This window comes from Dermacentor variabilis, chromosome 10 (genome assembly GCF_050947875.1).
Source record: "Dermacentor variabilis isolate Ectoservices chromosome 10, ASM5094787v1, whole genome shotgun sequence".
Taxonomy (NCBI): Eukaryota; Metazoa; Arthropoda; class Arachnida; order Ixodida; family Ixodidae; genus Dermacentor; species Dermacentor variabilis.
The window spans coordinates 14,562,664-14,590,328 of NC_134577.1; the positions used below are offsets into that span (position 1 = coordinate 14,562,664).

At 49.3% G+C, this 27,665-nt stretch overlaps 2 protein-coding genes across 2 annotated transcripts in view; one reads left to right on the forward strand and one right to left on the reverse strand.

Annotated features, from left to right (window-relative positions):
• LOC142559980 (uncharacterized) overlaps positions 1-27,665 on the forward strand; it is a 94,698-nt gene that overhangs the window by 22,524 nt on the left and 44,509 nt on the right. The window lies entirely within an intron of this gene.
• LOC142559438 (uncharacterized) overlaps positions 15,353-27,665 on the reverse strand; it is a 44,899-nt gene continuing 32,586 nt past the window's right edge. The window contains exons 3-5 of the mRNA XM_075671028.1: positions 25,535-25,855; positions 22,913-23,076; positions 15,353-15,810 (exon numbers count right to left, since the gene is read on the reverse strand). Coding sequence (XP_075527143.1) covers positions 15,600-15,810; positions 22,913-23,076; positions 25,535-25,855 — 696 coding nt within the window. The 3' untranslated portion in view covers positions 15,353-15,599. The remainder of the gene's footprint in view (positions 15,811-22,912; positions 23,077-25,534; positions 25,856-27,665) is intronic.

Consider the following 27,665-nt stretch of genomic DNA (forward strand, 5'->3'; position numbering starts at 1 on the left):
GCAAATTCACTTTGTCTTTAGGGTCGCGGCTGTGTGTGAGACCTTACGCTACAGTTGCTCTGTGAGACACTACCAACACCAAATGCGGAGAAGAAAAAAGCAAAGAAGCTAAACCCGTACGCCACGCACAGTTTACTACTCGGTGAGACAGCCGAAAACGATATGCCAAACCCCGGGGAACAAGGCAAAGAAAGCTTTGCCTTAAAAATGTATGTAGGCCACCGGAATGACTTAAAAAAAATATGTTCGTATGAAACACACATATTTTAACGGCGCCTGTGATATCCGTATTTCCGAGCTGCAAACATGAGCTGCGTTTTTCATTTTCTTTCTTCTCGCATTCGGAAAGTCATGTGAGTGGTAAAGGCGAGTGGTTATTTCCTATGTGCGATTAGTCCAATAAAAAGTGTTTGGGTCCATGGACGTAGTGCATACATACAACAAAAAGTCACAAGCCTCCACGAAACACGCAGCAGTCACAGCGTAAACTGGAGGAGTGGCTACATATAGGAGCTGCATTTTCGGCAGCACTCATTAGAGGCTCTTCGCGTTTGTTGTTGTTTCTTCATTGGCGCGCTGTCACGGTTGGCGCTTCTTCTTTTGAAGATATACAGCGTGATTTGCCCTTGTGCTCCAGAAGTCACCAAATAATGCCGATGGGAAACGTGACCGTCGGTGTGCGAATGGAGATCGGCGGCAACGCTCATGCGGATGTTCCGGTTGCATTTATAATCATCCGGGCACGCCAGGTTTGTAATGACGGATCGTCGTGAATTGATGCGCCTCTCTCGCCGCTTTTTGACTTATCGTGTACGCCTTTCCGCATGTATGTATGATGCAGACATCGCCTCGGCGTACAACTCTCACGCCTGTTCATTAGACCAGTGCACGCATCGTGTTCACAGCTAATCAAAAGAGAACCGAAGTGTATTCTATTTTGTTACCCCTCAAGCACGTGGCGTGGTGAGACCTTCAGTTCCTTGTCACGCTGTTACCAAAGTCTAATGGTTCAACGCCCGAGTAAAAAAAAAAGCTGTGGCATTCCAAGAACCCTAAGTGCAGAACAGTTCGTGTACTGAATTTCGGCAATCTGTTAAATCATACGTAAAAGAAAATAACACAAATAAAAGAACCGACCCTTCTTTTTCGACTACGTGCTTCCTTTCCATAGCGTTCATTTACCTCCCCCTGTTCGCCATTTACGTAACGTCTGTCATTGGCTTGCGAAAGACACCTGCTCGCAATACTACCAATGCAGACGTGATATTCGTATGCGGGCTCACCGTCATTGCTCATTGCGACCGTCTGTTTGCACAATAATCGTCTGCAACAGGTTCGTGGGGGAGGAACGCCTGCACGGATGGCCAGCATGGCCGCCTTCTGAAATCCTTCTTCTTCTTTTTCGTTATTCAGTTTTCCGAATGCGTCGTACGTGTCCGTGGCTGTCGAAGAGTCTAACCTTCGTTATACACGTCTTCCCGCATGCAGTGCAATGAACTCGAGACAAAAAAATGTAGAAACTGTGATGATGTCACTTGTGTGTCGTCCGCTGAGGAGAAGTTTCGTTCGTGTTTTTCGCAAGGTAACGCTGCTCGGCGCTTTGACGAGGTGGGATTAGTCTTCACGGAGGAAGTGGCGATGCGCAGGCGGAAAAGGCATGCGAAAACACACCACACTTGTGGGCGTGAAAGCCTCGGTTAGGGAAAAACGAAAAGCAAAGTGTGTAGCGCACGTTCGGGTGGAGAGGGAGTCGTCTGACAACTCCTCCTATATGAAGTGTAGAGCATGCGGAGCAAAGATGGCACGCAACGAAAACAAAGCTCTAAAAATTTGCCTCGTTGAAACTAGGGCGTAGTACTGTGCAACGTTCTAAATCCCAGAGTTGCCGTTAGCCCTTCACAGTTGTGTTCAGTGGGCTTCCCCGTGTAATGCACAGTACAATCTAGTTTGAGAGAAGGAATGCCTGTTGAGAAGGTCAGCCGGAGTGCCAGTCATACGATTCACGCTAAGGCCAGACGATTTGGTTTAAACGAGCCGTCTGGTCAGATCCGAAACTGCAACTAGATGGTCTAACTTAAACGTCGTCTACTCCAGCGCGCAGCCTCATGATGCGTGGTGAGAGGTAATAAATCGTCTATAGCAGTTGATATAAGAGGGAATAAGAGCGCGCACACTAAACGGTTACTTTATGCGTGTGTACATCCATTTACTGTTTTCTGTCTGTAGCTATATCCACCACATACTCTTCATGTTTTGACGCAAAACTCATGAAAAGCTTGGTTTACGAAAGACGGGTACATTTTGCTGCGAACTATCAGCTGGCGACACTCGGCTCGGCATTTTAACCGTCTCTGTGCGCGTGCTTCCCGTCGCCCTGCACGGTTTAAAGGGGCACGGGAGCCAGAAAAGGGTGTTGCTCGGAATCCCGCAGGATTCCAGAGCACAGAGATCACGACCAACGTGTCGGGGGCGTATTACACAGGCGCCGAATCGTGGGGCCGCGAGGATGCGCAGCCGACGAGATAGCGTTCTCTAGACTTCTCTTTAGGGCCTCCTTTTTTGTACAGGTGCGCCGTTTCTTTTTTTTTTTTTGCTATGTCTTGCTCTTCGCGGTTGGGCTTTCTTTTTCCTCTTTGGTCATTTGAAGTGCTACGCAGTCTATGAAAGGATGAACACGCACCCTCCGCATGGTCACTGAGGAAGGTCGTCATTTGCGAGTTTTCTTATATATATATATATATATATATATATATATATATATATATATATATATAAGAAAACGAAGGAAAAACATAAGAGGGGGGGGGCAGTGTGAGGTAGGGGGAAGGGGGTTTGGTGAATCTCCTCCCCGTGAAAGATATTGTAAAGCAATGAGTTCTGTTTAGGGGAACTACCATATGGTTAAACTACAGAACTAATGGGCAATGTACATACCTGAGGTAAATAAACAAGCAAATAAATAAATAAATAAATAAATAAATAAATAAATAGTAGTAGTAATAATAATAAAAGCCCTTTTACAAGTTCTTGATCTATTGCGTATGTTTGCATGTGGTCGCCTATACCATTTGTTTACAAAGTGTTATCATTAAAGCAGAAGACAGGACCGAATTATTTTTCTTTTCTTTTCCAACATCATCTATTGGCGGCGAGGAGTTACGGAGTCGCCATCTATCGGAAGCGGCTCGTTGGCGTAGTATGAGGGATCACGTGGCGCGCTCCTCATAGGTTTTGCTGTCAGCGCTCACTGAAAACACCACGCGCGAGCTCTTCCGGACATTTCTGTAAGTACTTTCGAAACGAGAGAAGCTTTTTACTGTCTGAATAATAATCTTGCGCAAACTGAAAGAGCACAATCGTTTACAGACGCTATCTCTTTACCGAACACGTACAGTGAACGCCACTGCGCGCGGTCGCCGCGATGGAGTCTCCTGAACCGGCTTCTTGCGTGAAAGGTAGGTAAACGCTGAGAGCAAACTACGTGAAATATGTTCTGATAGTGTTTGTATAACTAAATGGAGCGTAATAGAATGAAGCCTCAATGCAGCGATCGCACAGATTCGCAGCGACCGACTGCGCGTCTGCATACTTGTCCGCGCACTGTTTCGCTTTCGCCGCGTGCCCGTTTTCGCACTGTGCCATGAGCTTTAGGCCGCAGAATATGAGCGTTTGACAGTATACGAGCAACCATTGTTGCGTGGGCGCTATCAGAGCTGTTCAAAAAATAATTTCATTGTAGAGACTTTGACGCCTGTGATGTACGTGCCGTCGCGACGATTCATTCTTTTTTTATTCTAAATTCTTTTACCTTTCAATATTATTTCTAGAGTTGCGTCACACTGTATGATTATCGGTGTTCTCAGCGTGCGATTTCCCGCTGCTCCTTTTTTGTAATCCAGTGCACTAATTCATAACACAAACATGACCATATGCCATGCTTTCTTTTTAATGTGCTTCTTACCGCTCCCTTTCCACTCCACTGAACTTGCCAGTATCTATAGCATCGACAAGTTCATAGACCAAACCGTCGTGACATTACTCGGGCAACGGACTCGGGCGAGCGTCGACCTCAGTGCGCGTTTTCCGAACATCACAGACACGGCGCCGTAGCAGAAATCTTCCTAGCGTCTGTGCTTGCTGGATACTCGAGTTGTAGCCGATGACTGTTTGCCGGTTTTATGGTTCGCGAGCCAAGCTTCAAGCGGCTTCTTGTCCTGCGCCTACGTGTGAAGAAGGCTGACATCGGCCTCCGTTACGTACGTCCGGCACTGCGGCACCGAGCAGTAGCCTACCATGTTGCGCGCCTTCAAAGGCAGCCACTACCTATTGTAGTGCTTTCAAGCGTTGTAAAGGAGACACTCGAAGCGGGGAAATCTCGCCACTAAATGAGGACCGCAGCGTACAAGGGAATTTAAACTCTCGTTTTCAGCTCGCTTCGGCGCTCCCGAAGCAGCCGACGCGGCCGCTATGTCCACGTGATCCCTCCTAGCACGTCACGGCGATGGTGGCGCCAGCTTTTCCAGTGGTGGAGCTCGAGGCCAATAGTAAAACCGCATTTTACTGTATACTGCTTAGGATTTGCATTTGAGCTTATCCATGGACGGTCAACAGTTTATTGAAGAAAGCAAAAATTAATATAAAGTACAATAAATAAAATCACTCTTTTGTTCACGCAATCTTCAACTGCAGAAAGAAAAAGAATTATTGGCAGGTGTCTTTCGTGATGTCATTGTCGTTTTTGCATTCCGACACGGGAAAGACGATCCAGGCTATATACGTACGGATGACCGTGAGCCATCTATCAAAATACCGGTCATACGATTCCCGCTGACGGAGACCGCAGGCGATTTGAATTCCCATAGTGGCAACACGATATTCGGTGGGAGCAGACGACGTGAGTGGCCGTCTGCTCAACTTAACAGTGCAGCATACGTTGCGGAAGAAGACCATCTCGCCCGTGCCAGCGCAGACGAACACGAGAAGCGATAGCTGTTGAAACTCTCCCATCGACGCAATCTGACATAGCGGAGATTCTTGCACGTAATTCTCCTGCTATTGTATTACGTACAGCGCCGTATATAGAACCTCCCAAAGTGGGGCATTCCATTAGGGAAAGCATCCTCGGCGGCCTCGTTCGTCGACAACACTGCGAGCGAGGATTCCTTTGCTTGTCGAACGAGATTCTCGTAGTAAGCGCGATCAAGGTGAACCTCTCTGGCAGCAGACGGAGCCTATGTACACTATATACGCAGTTGCTTCGTCGACTGCTCCGCAGCTCTTTGTTTCTGAGCTTACCCTCGCCCTTCGTCCTTCTCCTCGCAACACGTCACTCGCCCGCCATTTTCGCTGCCGTCTTTCTTTTTTTTTCTTCCGCATTCTCGAATCGCGTGCGAGCATGCGTGGTTGTGGCGGACACGCCATGCGGTCAAAGGCACGGCATTTGCAGCGTCGCTTCATGCGCCGCCGCTCGCGTGAAAAGTCGTCGGCTATAATCCGGATGATTCATCGGCCGCATCCTTCACGGTGGCGCCTCTCTTGTGTTCGCCGACTACTAAAGCCAGGCGCCTGACATTTTCGAAGGGCGATTTGATCGAGCGGCTTCAGCGCGGGCCGAAGCTATTTAGCGTTTCCTTTCTTCCGTTCTATATATATATATATATATATATATATATATATATATATATATATATATATATATATATATATATATATATATATATATATCCAATTCCGGGTTTTTTTCTTTCGTGCGCTCTATCAGAAAACTGCGATAACACTGACGAGGAACGCCTATATCCGATGTCTGCAATCACATTGCTATAGTCTCCGTCGCAACTAGAATTTATATGCCACGTATTTTCCGTGGCAGCTGCAGTCTCAAATCGTCCGAGAGAGAAACAAAAGTATTTTCGGCACTTGACGCGGTGATGGTGATTTAGCGGGGATGGTGAATTAGTGGCTTTGGTAGAAGCAGTATTCAATTCGACTTCTGTTAATCCGACATTCCGCCTAATTCGAACAGAAACGCGTTAAGAAAGTCTCGGCGAGAAATAATGCATTGCTATGGAAAATAAAAACTCGTTTAGTTCGAACCCGAAAGACTGAGCTTAGGTTAATTAGAACCCTATTGGCGTTTCGCCCTCCAACCCCCCTCCAACCCACCCCCTCTCCATGCGCGTTGCTAAATCCTTTAAAACTAAATTTAGCGGACGCGGCGCTACTGCTCTTGTCTCTTTTGAGGGTGCTCTCTTCGCCGAAGGCCACTGACCGGCGACGATACTGTCAGCAACACGGCAGTCCAACGCTGCAGCAGTTCGTTTAAACATGTCGGCACTCTTCATTGCGTGCCGGTTGAATCGCTCCAGAATAGGAAGAAGAAAATACATTACAAACTACTTCGAGCGATAATATTTGAGTTCGCTGATTTTGCCGCCGTTTCGGAATTCGACCAAATCTTGCGGTTCCGCACGGGTCGGATTAACGGAAGTTAATTCGCTGTCAATCTCTGTACATTTTCGAAGTAATATTATTGCAGTAGTTGAAGAATTGAATTCTGGGGTTTTACGTGCCAAAACCACGATTTGATTATGAGGCACGCTGTATAGTGCGGACTCCGGAATAATTTTGATCACCAGGGGATCTTTAACATGTCCCAATGCAGGGGACACGGGCGTTTTTGCATTTCGCCCCATCGAAATGCGGCCGCTGCTGCCGGGATTTGATCCCGCGACTTCGTGCTTAGCAGCGCAGCACCATATGTAGCTTTCGCGCTACCGTTGCCGACAATGGAGGTGGATATATATATATGTATGTGTGTAACGGCCGCGGACGAGAGAAGTGGGCATGACATGTGGAGGAGATTCTGAGGCCGATTCGGGCACGGAAAATCGTGAGCGCGCCCACCGGCAAAACGTCGGCGACGTCTACGGTCAGTTGTGAATAGGGCACATCAAAGCTGGCCGCATGTTTCGTCGAGATCCAGCCGCCGTGTGGCTTGCAACGCCGCCGGCGCAGCGACCGGTCCCGGCGAAGAACGGGGCACCGTATGGCAACCGAAGAAGGAGTATGGCCGACTGAGGCGAGCAATGAAGCGATCAGAGGCTGCGCCGCCGTTAGCTTTGGCTTGCCCGCATCGCGCGGGCTACCTCTTCAGAATGAAAACAGGAACAGCGCAACGCAGGACGAGCGAGTAAAGAGCACAGGACAGAGCGCTAAGCCTCTTTGCTCGCTCGTCCCGTGTTGCGCTGTTCCTGTTTTTATTCTGAAGATGAACCAACCAGCCCCTTCGAACGCACTGCTTGCTACCTCTTATTTTCCTTCTTGTATTCAAACTCTATGCGTAGCGTTGCCTACGTGCAAGGTGGCGAGAAGAAGCGCGAACGGCTGCTTGCGGTCTTGGAAGGGGCAATCACACAAGCGGTTGTGAACTGCGTACAAGTTTTGCAGCCCTGTGCGAACCGAAGCTACCGTTACAGGCTAGTGTTTATCGCTACCCTCGTCGACGTAGACGTCTGCTGCTCCCATGCGCTAAGTCTGCTGCCAGTCATCAACGAGACGGCTTTGCGAAATGTGACGCCGTAGGTCAGTTTACTTGTCGAATAAATCAATACTTGGTCGACCAAGTTGCCGAAAGAGAAAACTTACCACTGAGGCCACGCTCAGGCTGGTGAGGTGCGAGTGATCGTATATCTTCATCGGGTCGCCGTCGTCGGCTGCCACAATATATGAGGCGGTGCTAAGCATTTTAATCGCGTAGGCATGCGCAGGGATCTTCACTATAGGGGTGCTAAACTAAATCTTTACTTAGACCAAACTTCCTTGCAAACCCCCCCCCCCCTTCCCCACTCCAACTCTTCATCGCGTGTTATCCACCTCGGGATATTTCGCGGCGGTCATTGAACGAAAAATGGGAGCACTAAGCTTAGTATATAATATCGTGGCACAAGGATTAAAGAATATTCTACAACAGCGGTGTAACAATATTTCATATGTATTCAATAATTGCTTGTCACACTTGCAATGTGAAATGTGGATGTTTATTGTGCAATGTGTATTTTACCCACTGTTTTCTCTTGTTATACAAGAAAATCTTCATGGTGTTGAATGACGCGCACTCATAAATGTGTAGGTTTCTTTCCCGACCATTTCTTATAGCACGAATACCCTTTTAAAGAAAGGTTACTACTTAGTAAGAATGAAAAACCTCCAAAAAAATCTTGCGTTGTGCCTTATCTCAGTAAAGGTTCCATTGTTTCCGCATCCTGTATCTAAAGCAAAAACCTGCAATCTTTTGACCAATCCTGAACATGATCAAAATGGCTCGCAGACAGCGCAATAACCTAGGCAACACCAACTATCGAAGGCGCTCATGGGACAAACGATCTAATGACTTGTACTCGGTTTGCCTACCCCTAGCAGCCCTGGCGAGAGAAGGGGGGGGGGCACCCCTGTACGCACGCCTATGGAAGTACGAGGATTACCGAGTTATATTGGCTCACGCATTATAACGCCTTTAGATCGCCTCGAAATGTTGATATTGGTGCGTATACGTCCCGAATGTCGACCACACCGGAAACGTAACGTGCCCGATGCGACTCCGCGCCGTGATTTCCCACGGCGCCTATCGTGACGGCGTAACAAGGGCATGCACCGGTCGTCCGGCAGCCGTCTTCATCTATAGGCTGGCGGCAAAGATGCCGTGCGTGAAAGTGATCGAGGCTGCGCGCATATGGCGGCTGCGAACACATGCCTAGCGGAATACCGCAACGCGCCTGGCAACCACCGCGCGCCGCCTGATTGCAGACGTGCGCGGCGGCTCAATAGCAGACGATACGTTGGTCGGGGGCGCCGCCGGAGGCGATGTCGTGACGAAAACGTTGCCGCGCGCTCTGTCGTGAGCGGCGTTCCCTATCGCTGCAAAAACAATGGATCGTAGTACATGCGAAGACGCTAATGGTTCTTTCGCGCGTTCTAATTCCCTCGAAACAGCGCCGCGCGAAGCCGGAAACGATGGATCAATCCCAAGAGCGCGCGCGCGGCGGCGGCGAGGAGAAAGTGCGCACCGTTAGGCTTAGCAAAACAAAGCAAAACTTCTCGCGCGGCGTTTCTGTCTCTCTCTCTCTCTCTTTTCTTGTTCAGTTTGGCTGCGTAGCTGGGCCACACTGACTGCGCAGTTCAATGGGATAATAATTGCGACGACGTGCCGAGATAATAGTAGCGTGCTGCCTTGCTTTCTAAATTGATGGTCATCGGTATCGAACATTGCAAACCATTACGCTATAGATGTATACACGGTCGATCGTTTGTATATATTTATTTGTTTTGATTCAGCGAAGCAACAGGAACATTAAAGATGCTGTGAGTGCCTTTAAATGAGCAATTACGGGATTTTAAGAAACCAGTATACGTACGTGTTTGTGCTTTTGAGTTTTAAGCACTTGCCTGCCTTAGGGCAGGTTTTTGCTTTTAACATGCAGTTAAACACGAAAGGGATCTACCGGGTTGCATACGTCATTCGCACCCTGTTAAGGATGGTTCGCGTTATGCGGCACGCCACTTTGTTTAGCAAATTAACTAGGGTGCGCAAATAAGGACGCGTTACATACGCGCGGCAGAAGAGCAACAGGACGACTGTTGTAATCCATTTATCGGTCGGCCTGTCCTGCGTATACGTGAGAGTGCGTTTGCGTTCCATATCCGTCAGTAAATTATGAGGCTCAAATTCGTCAGTCACGCATTCACGGAAACATGTTATGCACTTCGAACGTCGCCTTGTTCAAATTCAGGGAGCACATACTGCACCTATATATATATATATATATATATGCTCGGTATATAAGGCATGCTCGGTCGCGCTCTGTTGGGGTTCCAAGAAAAAAAAGAAATTACCACAACGCGCACCAAACTTTATTACTATCTTTTAATACCATAAAGGGGGAGGGGGGGGGGGAGTACCGTCGAGATAAATGCGGCTCTTTAGGGCTTGGAGGTGCTCTTGGTTATGCCGGCACATGCAGATTACCGCACAATTGATATTTATTAACTTATTCACTTCCTTATTTATTAGTTTGTTAGTTGCTCCTAGACTAAGTGTCAGGCATTAAAGGGACGCTAAAGAGAAATATAGCAATAAATAAATAAATAAATAAATAAATAAATAAAATTTTCATATGTCTATATTCGTTAAGTTTGCGGTAAGAGGTTGATCACTAAAAGAAAAAAAAATTATATCCGATGCTTAGTTTTGTTTAATTTCGTGCCCAAATTCTGGCGCCGTTATGCGTGAGTGCGACGTCACGGATGTCGGTGCATTTTCTTGCATTTATTCAGGCGGTTGTGGCACAGTAAACGTTTTTCAATCTCGCCAAGTTCAGTCCCTGCCTCCTCGAGAGTGCAATGTGCTCCATCTTTATTTACCAACAATACAATTATCTCGACCAGAGAAGACTCTGTCAAGATCCTTGACGTTACGAGGAGCGGGAATTTAAAGGCGTCATTGTCGACCCGGCTTCGTATCTGCCTCAATTTCAGACTTATCAGGCCCTCTGTCATGATAGCAGCGTTTTTTTTTTTTTTTGTATTGCAGAAGGGTAACTTACTGACACAGCTAACTTTTTTTACTCTGTAGTGTCAGAGCAGTATAGCGGGTTTAAGAAAGTGCAAACACATTCTCGCTACACGACGGAGGACAATAACATGGGACGAGGTACACTGTATAATATTTAAAGAAAAGGCGTGAACAGGCAAAAAGCAGTATAAAATGCAGTACTCGATTTTCTACGCAGCAATAAAATATGACGCACAAGAAGACAGGAAACGTTTGATGATTTTTTCAAACAGCAGTCGCACTTCGCCAACTTATATGTAGCGTGCGTAATGTGCAAAATGTTATTGAACGTAAGCTACTATTCGCCGACAGCAGTCGAGTCAGAGAAACGCTGTGTTACATATTCAGGCCAAGTCCCTAATTGTGTGGGAGAAAAATGAATTACTGATCGTGTTAGTTCTACAAAAGGAATCTATTTACTGTGAAAGGACGTTATAACAACATTTGATTGAAGACAATTCTTAATTTCAAGTCGGGTGACTTCCGTCGTCACGAAACTGAATTATCCAAGAAACATGCTTATGTTCATGTACGACAATGCCATATATGTACGAGATGGCGCCGTCGCGCTATGGGATTGAGATGATGTTGTAGATATCTCACGACCATCTGTCGAAAAAGGTAGTATTTAAGTTTTAAAGTGTATCAGTGACACGATTCGTAAGTTTATACAAAAATTGTGACGAGATCTAGGATGTATGGGGTGAGTCCGGTTCTTCATAGAGGATTAATTCCCAGTGACAGAGACGTAGTCTATGCGGTGGCTTGAAGTATGCGAAGAAATGCGCCGCATCTAAATCTATTTCCGTGCAGTTGTGTGACGTGCTGACTGTAAAGTAGAAATATTTTGACAAAAGGCCTGCTGCTTTGGCGATTTTGGCCAAGTGTACACACGTGCGCCCTCACTTCATCGGCTATCTCCAAAAGCGCCCATTCAGTGCAGTCTAGTACAGACGGTCATCGCTGATACGGCGAAACAGCTGCACGGTTTTGGTACTAATGGCGTTTTTCTTTCTTTCCACCTTATCAAGGTAAAGTTTCTGTTCTCGTCGTCTCTCCCTGTCTCTCCCTGTCTCTCCGCTTTTTATGTGTACGCAAAAGCAGACCCTGGTACGGTATTTGTGACATCTTAAAAAAAAATATCTTGTTTCTCTCTGGAGCAGACGACGTTCCCAGCGCAGCAGACAACGTCGCTCTTATTTCAGTAGCACGCAGAAGCCCGGCAAGCGTTCTGGCGCCCCGTTTTCCCGTTTTGTCCAGGAATCACGTTGGCCAAGGGACGTAGAAAAGGCCAAGCAGAAGAAGAAGAAAAACAAGAAACGTACAAACGGCCATGTTGTGCGGAGTGCGGAGGCAGAGGAAAAGAAAACGAAAAAGCTTATGACGACGATTAGGAGACAGAAAGGCGTAAATGACGAAAAGCAAGAAGCGCGAAAAACAAAAACAAAAAACCTCTCTCTCCCTCTGAGCCGAGCCGTAAAGCGAAGAAACCAGGGTACCGCTAGCAACATCGGTCATAGGAAAGAGGAGAAATGTGAAAGAGAAAAGGCTTGAGGCGGCCAAATCGAGCCAAGTACCTAGCCGAGTTAAGGCAGCTGGAGCGCCTACGGTATGCCAGAACTCAATCCGTGCAGCGTTATGGTGGTAGCGAGACGTGCTGAGGCGTCCACTATTGCGCGGAAAAAAATATTACCACGCTTTGACAGCGTTTGCGCTGGTTATCAAGACAAATGATGTCTGTGGATGTGAAACCGCCTTTTTCTCCAATGACAGTCCCCACGTTCCTTCTGCCGGTTTGATGCTAGGTCGCGTGCACTGCTTCAAAGCAATACTTCCAGGACACACCATTTTAACTGTGTTGCATTGAATCTAGTTGATAAGGACCATAAGGACTCATCCTACACATAAGGAAAAAAAATATAAAAGATCGTTACGTGAGGAATTCATGACATGACGCCACGTCGCGCGTCTTACTGCGTCGTCTGCTCCAGAGCAAACGATGTCTCGTCTACGGACGTGTGCGTTGCGGACTAACACAATGTGCATCGACGCGGTCTCTCTCCTGATTGGCTCCAGCTTCCTCTTAGTTCCCGCGAGTGTTGCACGGATTTAGCCGGATAGACGGCGTCAGGCCTCGTCTGCACCGATCCGGAGATCGTGACGCGAGAAGCTCGTAGGTAGGGCGAAGAAGGAGACCGTCGGTGAATGGATTCAGAAAGAGAAAAGGCAAACGGTCAAGACCCGACCGGAATGCACCGACGAGAAAGGGGCCCGCAAAAACGCGGGGAGGGGACGCTGAGTTTAGGAGGCCGATTGAAGGAGGAGGAGGAAAAGAGAGAGAGGGGGGCGCGATGGGCCGTTTGTTACGCAAGCAACGGGTACAACGACGACGACGAAGTATACGGCGTGGCCGGCGGCGGTACTGACCGACCGGGCGGCATGCGACCGACACGTCGCGCGGCGTTTCACCCGCGAGGCACAATTTCCCCGGTCTCCTTTCCTCTTCTTTCTCCGTTGCTTCTTGGGCGCGCTCTTCCTCGATAACGTGCACGAGGTATGCGTGTACCCGGCGTTGCGTGGAACGGGTCATCGAGACACGACTTCCCAGTGGCGTTTGTGTGCATACGCACGTGTATGTGCGCGATGCCGGCGTGCGCTCGTTCAGCGCCCCTGAACTTGGCGTTTTCCCCATTCGCCGTGGAAATACACACCAAGCTACAGAGGGCTGGCCTTTAAGCGTGAATTCCTTGCAGCGGCGTCTGCAGCCGCACGCGCCAAACGATACTCGATACCGGTGGGGCGAGTGTAAAAGGAGGCTGGGATGATCGCGTGTAACCGACGCCCTGATAGGCGTGTTTACGTTGTGTTTGAGCAGCGCCTCTGTGGCTTGATCCTTCACACTGCGTGCTCCGTCGTTAAGGTGTTTCAGCGAATATCATGGCTGACCTTTTACCGTTGTACTTCACCAGATTACCAGGGCCCTGTGCTGCACACCGAAATTGCGACAGAGATTTGGACGTAGCAAACGGTGACATGGTGCCATCCCGCGAAGCTTCACTCACTCGCTCGCTCCCGAGCGCTTTCTTTCTTTGAAATAATGTCATATGTTCATTGCCACCGATTTTTCCCAAGTGAATAGAAAAATTCGAAGGAATGATTTGCTTCCTCCGTGGGAGGAAGGGATCTTACAGCTGTGTTTTGACTATGGTGGACGTACGTAATTCTGAAAGCTATCATATGCCTTGCTCGTGGAAGCACTGTAAATTCTTGGTGCAGTCGTTTATACTACCGTACAGCGCTCTCTTCTCTGCGACACTCCGAACTACTATTGCCACGCTTGCTGTAGTATATATTCCTGTATGTGCTTAAGTTTCCATTTCAACCTTAAATTTCCGTTTGCATGCTTCCTTTTATCTCGGCAGACCTGGCGTGGAGCAGCGATCCAGTGCTCACGTTTTTGATCAGTTTCCACCTTTGTCCATTTTTCTTCTGGCCTTCACGGCGTGTGAGCCACAGCGCAAGAAACGCTCTTAGCTGCGCCATCTAGCCGAATGCCGAGAAACCTTCCGTTCGGATGGACGAGGAAATGTAAAGAAACGAGGCAACGCGGAGACGAAATCCTCCGCGTGGTATTAAACGGCGACGCGCGACCTAGAACAAAGAGCTGACGTCGAATAGAGCAGCCACACGTGCTGCTTTGGCGCCGTGAATCACCGTATAACGGGCGCAGTTTATGTATGCGGCTACCAGATTCCGATGGGCATGCCCCGATGGTACAAGCCAATCTCGAGTTTCTTGGCAAGCGTTCACACGCTTAGCTGTTCTTATATCGTTACACGAAAATAAATAAATAAATACTTTTGTGTAGAGTCCATTGTCTGCGTATGCGACCCTTTTGGAATTGCCTGCGTCTCTTCGGTCGCTTTAGATATTTCTTACTCTGTTCGTCATTCGCGAACGATTGTTTCTGACAATGCGCAACTATTCATTCCGTAGTCCTTTCGAGTTTTGTATACGGGCAGTGCTCGACCTCGTAAGGTCAAGCAAGGCTTTTACGTTTTAAGGTGCCACCGCTTTATTTCAAATGTCCCACTTTTGCACATCTTTCTCGCTCGCACGCCTCCCCCCTCCCCCACGCCCCCTTTTCAATCCCTTAAATGGATAACCACATAATTTGGACAAGCAGATATTGGGTAGCGTGGCCATCTTTATTTGACCTTGACAGCTTCGACAAGCGACCAGCTAGTGTCGTGCTTTGACGCTAGGGCTACTAGTGGCGCTGCTGCTTTTTTTTTTTGTGCACATCTTTTCTCACCCCTGTGTTCTTCAACTTGAAACTGAACAGTAGTTCCACGTTTAGTGCCTTAATGCACACCATAAGCCACTTAGAAACTCACGTGAAAGGTTAGATGGAACGGGAGCTTGCTCAGTCTCGTGAATGAAGCGCTCATGAAGCGCTTGCCCTTGTCCACCTTTCTTGTTTCCGTCCTTTTATCGCGCTAAGCTACTACTTCAATCATGAATAACTTTACGTGCTGTACCAGTTTTAGGCGTACTTGTCACGTTTCTGCGACTATAGCTTCGAATGTCCCTCGACCTTTGTTCAAGGCCAGCTGCTGTCCCATTTTGCGTTTGCTGCTGCGAGATCTTCTGTTCCATTCACTATCCCCTTCCTCCTACCATGTGCACACACACATACACAGACAACAACAACAACAACAAAGAAACAGGCACCTTAACCCAGAAGAGCTTGGGCGAACCACTTTATTTTCTGTTTACCTCCGGGGACAAACTTCCAAGCAGTCCGAGCAGACGGCGGATGTCATGCCAGCTGCTCTGATGCAGACGGCATCACTCGCCTCTTCGCAGGCGAACCCACATCATCGTTGCTCAGCAGCGATGGGGGACAAAAGACCCCTCGCTCCCTTCTCTCTTTCTCACGACTGTGCCGCTCCCGTGTTCAGGGGTCTCGGCACAAACCGAGCGCCGGCTGTCAGGCGCCGAACGCGACGGATGAGGGCGTCTTGCTGCGGAACGCGGCGAGGAAAGAGCCGAGCAGGACGAGGCTGGAACCGGTGCCAAGCGAGACGTAGAAGAAGGGCGTGGCCTGTACGAAGACGTTGAAGATCCAGCCGAATGCCAGGATGGAGAAGCCGGACACGAGGGATATCCAGATGCACACCATCAGCAGCGCGGCCAGTGACCTGCGTGGCAGCGGAGAAAGGCCGAGTCAGATTGTTAGTTTAATCATCTGGAAGTCTATCATTTTACGTGTGTCATATCACTTTGTTGAGCAGAAAATCGTCGCCGATGATACCGTTTCTGCATCTCAATTTGAAATACCCATGACAAAACGGTCGAGTTGAGGCTTTCTCTACGTGACCACCCTGTAGGCCGCTTTGTGCAAGTCAGCCAGTGCCGCATGTCACATGAAAGGTACCAAAATACACAACAGGTGGCGCCATTCCAGTGCTCTTATTCTTTCCTCAGTGTATCGCTTACAAAAGCTCTGTTGTCTCTAAGAATGACGAATTCTTTACTATAGAAGCTTAATCTTTCAATCTAGCTCGATTGGATAGATTACTTTAGTATCGTTTTAGGGTCAGCGTGGTCATATACAAATCAAAGGATCGGCTCGGCATTGTTCACTAGACCATCGCATACGTCCCACTGACAACGTTTAAGTGAGGGGCGCATTATGAATGTAGATGATTAGTTCACATACAGAAGCAATTTGCATGGCTCTGCCTGGTTAAATGTACCCAGTGTTTCAAGCTGTGACTCGCAAATGCCACCTGTTACGTTGTAATGAAAGTATAATGGGCAAGGGTTCTCGCACTTCAGAAAAACTCATGACAGAGCAGTGCCTTAACTTTTTATTACACCCGCCGTGGTTGCTCAGTGGTTATGGTGTTGGACTGCTGAGCACGAGGTCGCGGGATCGAATCCCGGCCACGGCGGCCGCACTTCGATGGCGGCGAAATGCGAAAACACCCGTGTGCTTAGATTTAGGTGCACGTTAAAGAGCCCCAGGTGGTCAAAATTTCCGGAGTCCTCCACTACGGCGTGCCTCATAATCAGAAAGTGGTTTTGGCACGTAAAACCCCAAATATTATTATTATTAACTTTTTATTAGTTGCTTGGGGAGCTTAACCATGACGATATCGTGAATTACGACAGGCCATTGCCGTTTACTACAACCACTGTTTTGCATTCCTACAAGCAAACAACCTTGTTAAATTGTAATGTTTTAGTGAAAGAGTATTCACATATTTTGTAGCGTCTCAGAACCGAGCATCCAAAAACGATAAACCACATCGTATGGACTAACTGCGTGTTTGTAAACAAACATGCGGTAATACAGGTAAAGAGAGTAGACAAATGTATTGACACTTTTGGTCCTTCGCTGCTCGCCGCGTCGAATTACAAACCTATGCAGAGCAACTTTGGAAAACTTGGCCACGTCGATTATTCTCGCCTGTAGGATTCGTAAAAAATACGGAATGCGATGGCAGCGCCGCAGCGTCGCTGTGGCGTCATACTCTGCAGGTTGTCTATATATAGCGGAAATCGTTACGCAACGGCTCTGTTTTTGCCACCGGGAACGTGTGCGAGCCTCCCGCACGGCGTCTGTTTTCTCACGGAACGGGACTATAACAAAGCGTATAGGAAGCAATGCCATCCGGGAAGTCGTCCAGCAGCGCCAACCGGCAAAGCAGTAAAACGAGCACACAAAGACACCGCATCGGGCATACTGCGCACAATGGCGGCGACGCCTAAAAGGTGTTACGCGACCGCCGCGGGGTGACAAGCGTTCGGTCACGCACGCGTGTTTCGATCCCGGCAGGGGGAGCGGCCGCCATTGTTTGCAGTGGGAACAGACGACGAACGCGGACGCCTTAATTATCGTCTGCTTTCACGCGCGTCCAGCAGACAGCTTTCCCAAAGACTCGCGCGCCACGCGTGGCGGGCACTGCGAACTTCGTGCACGTTCTCCCCATCGGAGAGAGCGCGTTTCTGGCGTTTGTTGTTTTAATGAGCCACGTTGCAATCGGCAACGAGAGAAAAGGCTTGCTTCCTCGTTTTGTCGGCAGCGCTACGAGACAGGCAAGAGCCCTGCAAAACTGTAGAAGTGATTTGCTCCATCAATTGGGACCCAGTCACATAGGCGCGACCAGGTGACGTATGTCGTGATAAGAAGCCAACAAACAATGACGCCGCGAGGACAGCATAGAAGAAATTATCCGTAGTTCTTAATTGAATTATAGGAGTGATACATAAATGGAAGTTAAAGTAGATGAAAAAACAACTTGCCGCAAGATGGTAACGAACCCACGCCTTCGCATTACGCGTGCGATGCTTTCTGGGGTATTTGTGTTTATCAACTAGCATTAAAATGGGCGGAGTGCTATCCTGCGCCACACCTCGCGGCCATGACGGCGGATGTGGAACATCCTTTTTCGCCGTAGGCGTCACGTGTACGTGAACTTCTTTGGGCGAAGGCAACTGGTTAACAAACCCACACATGCTACCTGAAGGCATCACTGCTGGGATATATATGCGCGTTTCTCGACTCCTACAAGCATCCTCCGATTAAGAGTTGCGAAAAGAACTTTTTTTTTACATTTACTTTTTCTCGTTCTGTCTAGGCGCTTAACATTAGGGCTATTTCTTTTTTTTTTTCTTACGCTGGCTACACAAGTGTAGCTAGTGCAGGAAGCTTTTTTTTTTTTTAAGCGAAAGCTTTACTAGCTGGCCGCGCGCGAACTTGCGATTTCGCCATGGCCGTGCTCCGAGGAGGCACATGACGTCACACCGCGTTCCTCGTCGTTGTGCTCGCTTCCGCTCGCTTCCCCACCTACGTCGCATGCCTGATAACATGTCGGAGGATTGAAAAGGAGAGCTCGCGTGCGCCGCAACCACAGTTGAGGCGGCAGTATGGACGGCGACAATTCTAATAAGCAGGAGGAGGAGCTTGAGAACAATGCATTTGCTTCAGAAAAGAAGGTACATTATTAAAAAAAGCCACGTGGACAAACTGAACAGGCGTATGTTAAAAAAAAAAATGTAAGGAAGCTTAGGGAACTTTTTATCAAATTTAGGGGAAAACTGGCTATGGAGGTTGGCAGCACTGAATACATGGAGGTGGGGGGGAGGGTTGGGGGGGTGCTAGGCAAGCGTTCGAACAAACTTTTCGTTGTTCCTAGCGCTCCACAGGTACAGAAAGCGGATTTGTAGGATTAAGAATTAATGTTTGCATGGGCTTGTTGGCCTTGCGTTGCTGGTGAAGAAAATTAGCGCACCACAAAACAACGCAAACCGGAAGGGAACGTAACCTTCCTGGTTACGTTGTCTTTTGTAGCGCGAATTTTCTTCACCAGCAGTTTGTAGGTTTAGTCGATGAAATGTTTTTTGAAGGCATGCATTCGCAGCGGAAAAAATGATCATAAGTGCATGGGCAACCGTAATAAGCCGTGGAATGGCACGGTTCTTCGGGGACCAAGCAGCCCCCGTCGAGTCATCGAATTCGAAGAAATCGGGCGGTGGCCGCCATTTCGAGCGCGCACGCACCTCGACGTGCGTCGCGCCGCTTGAAACTCGTTTCACTTTACTGCGCGGTCCACTTAATCGAGCGTAGCTCGAAGCTGTGGCCCCGCGCTGCTACTGTTACGCCTCTAAACCAACGCGTGCGCGCTTGCGTCGCCAAGAGGGCCGCTCCCTATGGCTATTGATGAGATTAGGGTTCCCGATAGCGGACGACGAGACGCACGGAACAGGAGGCAGTCGATTGCCTGCACGGTCCGCGAGCCGCTCGCGTGGAAGCCGCTGACCTGAATCGTCTGCTCACGTGAAAGCGCTGCGGCGCCATGCGCGGGCGTGCGCCACATATTTTACACGGTTTTTACGCTATGCAGATGCCCGTATATGTGGGTTCCTCGACAGACGAACGTGCGCGTTGCTCGGAAGGAATCGTCTGCTCGGCCGTCTGGCGATTCGCCGCACGTTTTCATTCTGCGAATGCCGGCATGCGAAGGGATGGTTTGACGTCACTTCCTCTTCCATGCAATCAAGTCCCTTCGAAGCTAATTAGCATGTGGGATGCGAAAGTCCCCCCGCCCATGTTCCGCGAACACATTTCCAGCAGACGTACTACTCCGCCATCGTTACGTAAAATATAGCTGCAACGCTTTAGCCCCAACAGGTAGTGCATCATTAAATTGTATTTTAGAAGGTTACCTAATGCTTCACGATTTCCAAAGCTTCGGCCCATCAACGCGGCGGTTCCTGGAAGCAGCCTCGGGGAGTTCTTAATCTGATGCGATGGCAATATCGCTTGCTTCGTGCTCTGATTGGTAGGGTGCCTTAATATCCAGAAGAAAAAGTAGTCCGGCGAACTGTCTTTCTCGTCGCTCGAGCGGTTTCGAAACCGGAAGCAGTCGTCACGAAGACCAGCAGATGCCCGAAGGCGTTGCGAATCGCGTGCTCGCGCAAGCGCGTCTGCCGCCGTTGCAGACGACGCCTACACCTCGGTGTCTGCGCTCGTCTTTTGTCTTGCCTTGAGACGTCTGCGAGGCGAGAAGACGCCGACGCCACGGGCCATAGCAGACGCCGCGGTGTTATGCGCGGTCAGCCCACTCGATTTGGGGAGGTTTTGTCACTGCCGCCGGGGCCAGGCCCACGCGTGTTTGCGGAGAAAGGGCGTTCTGAATCTTTAAGTCACAGTTGTTACGCACGCATCCTTTGAAGCAACACAACTGCTCGCGCAAAGGCATACATGATATTAAATCTCCTATCGAAATTGTTAAACAAACACATATTTTTTTTCAGGCTGGGGATGAATGATTCACGAATTATTCGTCGTTAGCGTTTTTTGTCGAAATACACTCGGCATAATGAAGTGTTCACATGGGTTAAAAACGAAGCTAGATGTCTGCAAAGCCTGTATAACTACTGCACTACCTCGTAGAGCCTACATACAATATCGTTATGACAAGCACACATACTCGCAGCCACAGAAGCATTAACTACATCTTAAGGGTCTTGAGCTGGGCTAGTTGCTTTAGGTACATTGTAGCGAAACAGCGCAGACGACGCTCTTGTCCGTTTTTCACAAGTCCCGTCGTCTGCGTTGCTTCGCCATAATCTACATCGTAAACTACAAACCATATTAAACAAGCCAAACTATATCATTGGCAGAGACGTACTGATCGACGTGACACGTTGAGGTATCCGTCTAAATAATTGTGCTGATTCTACGCACTGTGGAAATCGGTGTTATGCGAAGCTATTTGACAGGTGCCTGCTGGCTATCCATCGTTGTCTGGGTTTTCGCAAAGCGATACCAGTTGGCCCAATGTGTTTGTTTAAGCTGAGTAATCTTTGTGTGCGGGTCGCAAGTGTGCGTCTGCGACGACGACAACATGATGACGACCACGTTGAAGACGATCGCGTGGCAGAAATGGCATGACTTGTACGCTGGCCGTTTGACGCGAGCTTACGCCATGGTGAGTGTTTAGTTCTACATAAATGTAGTGAACGAGCGTAAGCGAGAAAAACACGAATTGTGGCGTCATCAGCGACTGTGTGTTACAGAATCGTACGTGCCTATGGCTATGTCATTTGGTGCATGGTAAAACGACAATGACGTTTGTGCTCCAGTGAAGTTCTGATGGGGTTTTACGTGCCAAAACCACGGTTTCATTATGAGGTACGCCGTAGTGGGGGTCTCGGGATTTATTTTGACCACCAGGGGATCTTTCACGCGCCCGCAATGCAACGGGACACGAGCGCTTTTGCATTTCGCCCCCATCGAAATGCGGCCGCCGTGGCCGGGATTCGATCTCGCGACCTCGTGCTTAGCAGCGCAGCACCACAGCGGCCGAACGACCGCAGCAGGCACTCTGGCGAAGAAATTTTATAACACAATTAACTTGGTCCATCATGAGTCGGCACAACGTCGCAAAGTTTCTAAGTGGAGTAATCAGCTATAGGAGGAAATTACCGAGAAAAGTGTGCACGTCCCAGTGATAGTGCCGTCTAACGCGGCGCCTCGGAGCGCGAGCTGTCACAAGGAAAGAAGACGAGGAAGTGACACGAGGCGCACGCTCCGAGTGTTTCAAAGAGCTTGCTGGCTTTGGAACGCGGGAAGTACGCGTGCGATAGTGACTTAATGCAATAATGGAAAAAGAAAAAGAGAAATAGCTTTTGTGGTTTAATGGCTAGAGCGCCGCGGGCTTCTGTGCTCGACGGCAGAAATTCGATTCCACCATCGGTCGCACATTTTCTTTTTAATAAAGCGAGGCAAGACAGGAAGCAACCTACCTACCGCAAAGGAACGCTTCAGGTTAATAGAACGATCCCAAATCCACTTTTCGAAGCAAATAGCTTTCTTTGGCTCTCGCCGTTCTTTATTATTATTTTTTTTTTTCGTGGTGGTCAGACTCTCACCGCCTGTAAGTCGGCGTCTGTAAGTCGGCGCAACCGAGTTGCCGTTTGAGACGCACGTGCACGTGGTGTTGCGCGATAATTTTTGGGGGCATCTGAAGGTTTTGATGCCGTGGTGGAGCGCTCGGAAAGTACAGTCTTTCACCCGCCGCCCTCTCCTCATGTGGGGGCTTCGGGAGAGGAGGATGGCAGTCGTTTTCTACGCGGGCGCACGCGCCTCTGGAGACTAAAGCCCCTCCATCCACGCGCCACCACGTGGAAACGTGGATGGAGGGGCTTTACTGGAGACTAGACACACATCGCTAATCGGCTTATATGTACAGGGTAACCGTCTATACGACCGTTATGGGTGTACGCTAGTTAGCGACCCTTTCTCTCCGTAAACGCCCAGCGAAACAACAAACGCTAGCCAGACATTATGACTGCAACAAACGTACGCCTTTGAGACCGTTCAATAAAGCGAATATCTTCACAGGATCAAGCACTAGGCTATGCGCTTACATTGACGATTATGGTTCGTGGTTTCTGCGTGACTCTTTTGAATAGTTTGACTCTGCACTGCGAGCACATGTTTTTTTCGTACAACGATATTTGGCTCAGCAGTGAACTATTAAGGGCTTTAGAAACTGCACTTGTTTAGGCAAATGACTCGAGGCGCCGTTTAGGTGGCGCGATACTCAATTAGGAATATCAGTGTCAACTACCATGCATGCAGGGCCTACGTGGCTTGCTTAATCTGTGCTCTATAGCGGGCGTTTTGTAACCCCGACAAGGGTGCGTGCTCTCTCTGAATTTCAGGCGTTCCGTACTGTACAGGCAGGCGTAAGCGGTAATCGGGCGCTCGCATATGTGGAGACGTACGGCGCGGCGGCGGTGTTCTCCCGCATGGCTCGGTAGGCGCGCGCGGCCTCCTGCTTCTTCAGCAGCTCCTTCTGGCGCATCAGGGCGTCGCGGTTCTGTTCGATCTGCATCTGCAGCTGCTGCTTGTCGGTCGGGATCAGGCCGCTGCCGACGCCCACCTCGCCCTGCCAAGACGGGGACAGAAGAAGATGAACAAAATGAACGGCAGGGACAAAAGCGCATGGCTTTTGTCACCCCCGATTATCTGTCCCGAAACGTCGTCGCCTGCGCTGTTCACCGTATCGACAGGTATACCGTGGCGACGAGAGGCTCCTCGTGCAAAAGTGTGCCTGCTCGCAGTCTTTCTGCGCCACTCGTCAAAGTGATCGTCGCAGTCGGCGGAAGAGCTTATGCACTTTTCCTTGTGTTAAGCCTATGGGTCGTTCGCAGACAGCTTGTGGACTCATGCAGGCTTACGCTTCATGTCGACTATCTCCTCGGGCCGAAGCTGTATAGACGCTCTATCCATCAAGGTGGTTCTCACAAAAAATCTGTGTAGACAGTCCACAGGAAATCTACAGGCATACTTGTGGGAAGCCTACAAACAGGTGCACGATACCCTCTGGACTTATGGCCTTGCGCGCTTCGTCTCGACTGTCACTCTTCCGAGCTGTACAGGCTTCCACGAAACCTTTGTCGGTTGAACATTACAGAGTCGCATGGAGGCAGAAAGTCAAGTGTATAAGAAGACAAATTGCTGTACAAAAATGTCTGTAGACAATCTATCTTATTGGGGGGGTGGGGGGGAAGTTTTGTCGTCGTCGTTTTAGGCGCATTAATTAGTCTCGTTGAGATGCGTCGCTTGTGTTTAGATGGCCCAACATCATGTGCACCTCCGTGTGGTCTGTGTAAACGCTGCCGTGGACAATCTCCCAAGACGCACTCCCGTGAACATCTGCATTCATCATTTTTAAAATTAAACAAGAAATGATAAAGCTAGCTTATTCTGGTGTAACACAAAGCTAGATGCAGACGGCGCTATATATAATATACAGGGTGTCCCAGCTAACTTTAGCCAGAGTTTAAAAATAGGCGAGTGCCACGTAGCTGGACAGAACCAAGATAACGTGTTTTGCCGTAGCTTGGGGATGCTCAAATTATTTTTTCATCACCATAATTATATCATTAGTCTTAATTAACTTCTCAAATATTATAATTCGGTGAAAAGTGTCAATGAGAAAATTGTAGAGCAACCTGATAAACTCCCGATACAGCTTTCTCTTGCTCAATACGTGCTACATAAAAGTTTTTCCGAGCGTGAAAAAAGCCCGCGAATGCGCGTGAAGTGCCTCGAGCAGCCAGCGGAGTGCGATATCTTGATTCTAAGCAAGAGTACAAAACCGGTAAATTTGCCTTTTAGACTAAACTAGACTTGGTCGCTTTATTACATTTCTCAATTTTTACTCGATACGGCCCTTTAAGTACCCAGCTAGAGGTGACTACCCCTGCCGCGATCGTAATAAACAACACGATATTCTACACATTTTTTACGCTTCTCGTAACCAGGAAACTTCTGTTCGTTAGAATCTTGCAGTGAATCTAAATACAGCAACATTTAGTTGGAGTTGACTTCTTAATCTTTTGCTCAATAGTTAAGTCCTTAGTTTTAGTGAACACCTTATCGTTTACCTAGAGAGTGAAGCTGCGAAGGATTTTTGAATTTAGCAAGGTCATGCTTGACCTAGGGCGAAGGAATGCAGGCCAAAAACGGCCATGTTGCGAGCGGTTGCAACCGGCGCGAATGCACCGTGATCCGTAATTCGTCAAGTTCACTCTGGCACAAATCTATATGCCATCGAACGGGGGAGGTGGTAGAGACAGCAAGAATTCAGGGGGTGCAAAATCGGTGCATCAACGGCGTCGTCCGCGTCCACCTGCTTCGAAAAGAAGAAAAAGAAAACGCATTCTCGAATTTCTACCCTGCATGGTACATGGTACGTGCCTTAGTGCAGTGGTGGTGACTCCTCCCGCAACTCGTTTGCATATGACAGTTTCTTTCCCCGCCGTGTATGTGATCATGTCAATGAAAAGTGATGTTTAGTTGGAAGTTAACGCTTGTGCGTGACCTTCCTGGGTCACTGTTATTCATTCGTGCTGCAAGTTTACTAGTTGCGGCACACCAGCTAGACCGTTCACAAGTCTTGCTTGAAATTAGCATGACATCACAAGCTGTTCCCGTTACCTTATTCCGTTTCTTACCCTGAGTAAGATGGCAGCAGCCCTGCCCCCACTTTCGACGCATCTTCAAAAAAGAACCTTGATTCTAGTCGAAATCCTTTTTAGAAGCAAATAAAAAAAATGCGAGTTGTTATAGGTTCACGCCTGCTACAGTGCGACTTAGACAATGATTATGAAAAAGAAGGGGCCACCAGACGATGCTCACTGTCAAGTGAAATTTATTGCAGGAAAACGAACAATATCGCCAATCCATCTATATTGTTCGTTCCCCTGTAATAAACTTCGGTTGCTAGTCAGCGCCGTGTGGTGCCCAGTGTTTGCAGCCGCGAGGTTCCACCGTGATTAACGGGTCGAGCACTTCGCGCGTCCTTCTGCGCGGACCGCGCGTGCTTCAGCTTCGCTCACCGATCCGCCGCTGGCGGAGATGGCCGAGGAGCCGTGCTTGCTCGACTTGCTGCTGCGGTGGTGGCCCTTGCGGGAGCCGCGCTTCGAGCGCGAGGACTTCTCCTCGGCCGGCGGCGGGGCTGCGTACTGCTGCTGCTGCTGTTCCTCCCGGCTGCTGTAGTACGGGTGGCGGGCCCAGGCCTCGCGGCGGGCGTCGGACTCGCCGGTGCGCGCCGAGCCGTAGCTGCTCTCCCGCGCCGCCGAGTCGGCCGACGTGTGCGACCGGGGAGCGCGGACACCGCCCTGCGGGTCCTCCATGACGCCGGCCCTCGCCGATTGCTCCTGCTCGCGGCGAGCGACTCGTCGTCATTGTGGACGACGACGACGACGTCGGTGCGTCGTCGTCAACGGCTACGATATTTTCGTCGTCAGCATGTGGCATAATCAACGGCACTGCCGGCTTTGAAGGTTGCGTTTTGCGGCAAAGCTCTCGAGGGGAGTTGCGCAGTGGTTTACGTGCGACGCCGTGGTCGATATCGGATGTGAATGCAACGCGACGTGTTGGAGCCCCGTACTTGCTCTGTAAAGTAGTGATCGATGATTATAAAATAAAATGTTACCTTGCGAATATATCACTCTAGTAGACAACCAATTATATGGGCTGTCCCTTTTTAGCCAGTAATCCATATATCTTTCTTTTTCTCACGTCGCCTTATACTGTCTCCACGTTAGGAGAGCAGCTTGTACGCCGGCTGCGGCAGTGAGAGCTGATGCCGTGCACGGCATCAGCTCCATCATGCATCGCCGTGATGCTGCATCGCAGGGTGCGTGGGAGCGATCGCCTTTTGTGATGAACAGCCAGCCGCGACTGCGCTCGAGAGCAGCAGCATGCAGCAACTGCTGCCGCTTTTTATCGAAGCCGGGAGCCAGCAAACAAGACTCCTATATTACTTCCGAAATGTCTGTGAGAACCCGCTGACACAGCTTCGCTCTCTTTGCGGTATCCGTGGTCAGATCGGCATACACCTGCGAGGGATTTCATTGGGCACGCACAAGTGCGAAGCTGCAACGGCAACAGGAAGAATCAAAAGAACAGTAGCATAGAATCAGCAACAAGACGCGGCGACGGTAACTACAGCAATGTGACAATCCTTTGACACCGCTCTACGTGAGCAGCAGGTACAAACACCACAACCACGGCAAAAACAACGCGGTCAACCTTACGATACAGTCACGACGGAAGACGTGTGGAACTAAAGGGGCAAGAGTATAGAGGACAAGGACAGCGGCAACAAGAACGAATATCAGTTAACTGAGTTGCGGTTATGTCTTGTAAAGAGTGCAGCGTGCTCTACATGCGGCTAGAATTTACCGCACGTGATTCGATGCCAATGCCGTTTAAATGTGATTTCTGGCTCTTTGGCTTCGAAGCGTCTCACACATCATCCCCCCCCCCCAAAAAAAAAAGAAAGAAAAAACTTGCTGAGATCTCGTTTTCGTATGTGCTGCTTCCCCGCTCCGTTGTTGAATAAGACATTCCGGCTACCTCGCGTGACGTCACTCGTCTCACGGCCAGCAGGATATGCGGGCTAGCCCAGGAAGGTTGACCTCTCGACCGAAACCGCATCAGTGATGATATTCGGTCAGGTTAGGCGAAGAGCACGTTCTAGCCAGCCAAAATGCTCGTGTGTCTGCGTGTGTTTGTGTGTGTGTGTCACGTGCGTAATGCCGAGAGCATCCGTTCGTTCGTCCGTTCATGCGCACCGTGGGATCGCGTCACCGAAAGCCAAAGACCCGCAGCGCGTAGTGCGTGAGGCTGTACGTAAACGCTTGGCGATCCGCGACTGATCGAATGAACGCACGCACGATTTGAGGTTCCCGAGGCATGCCAGTGCGTGCGCGCATTCCCACGACCTTGGTCGTCCACGGCGGGCTGCCGGTATTGAGCAGCGTGCCACGCAAGCATACACACAGTCCCCGTGTCACGCTTGTGTGGAACGCGCCAGCGCTGTGCTCCCGATTTCAGTAGTTGCACTTTAAAGCGACCAGTGTGCGCCACAACGCACGTCCTCGCCATCTCGCCGTGTATGTCACCGGAACTCTTCTGTGTCATGAGAGAGCTTCTTGACCAAGTCGGTACTTGTTGCGGAAC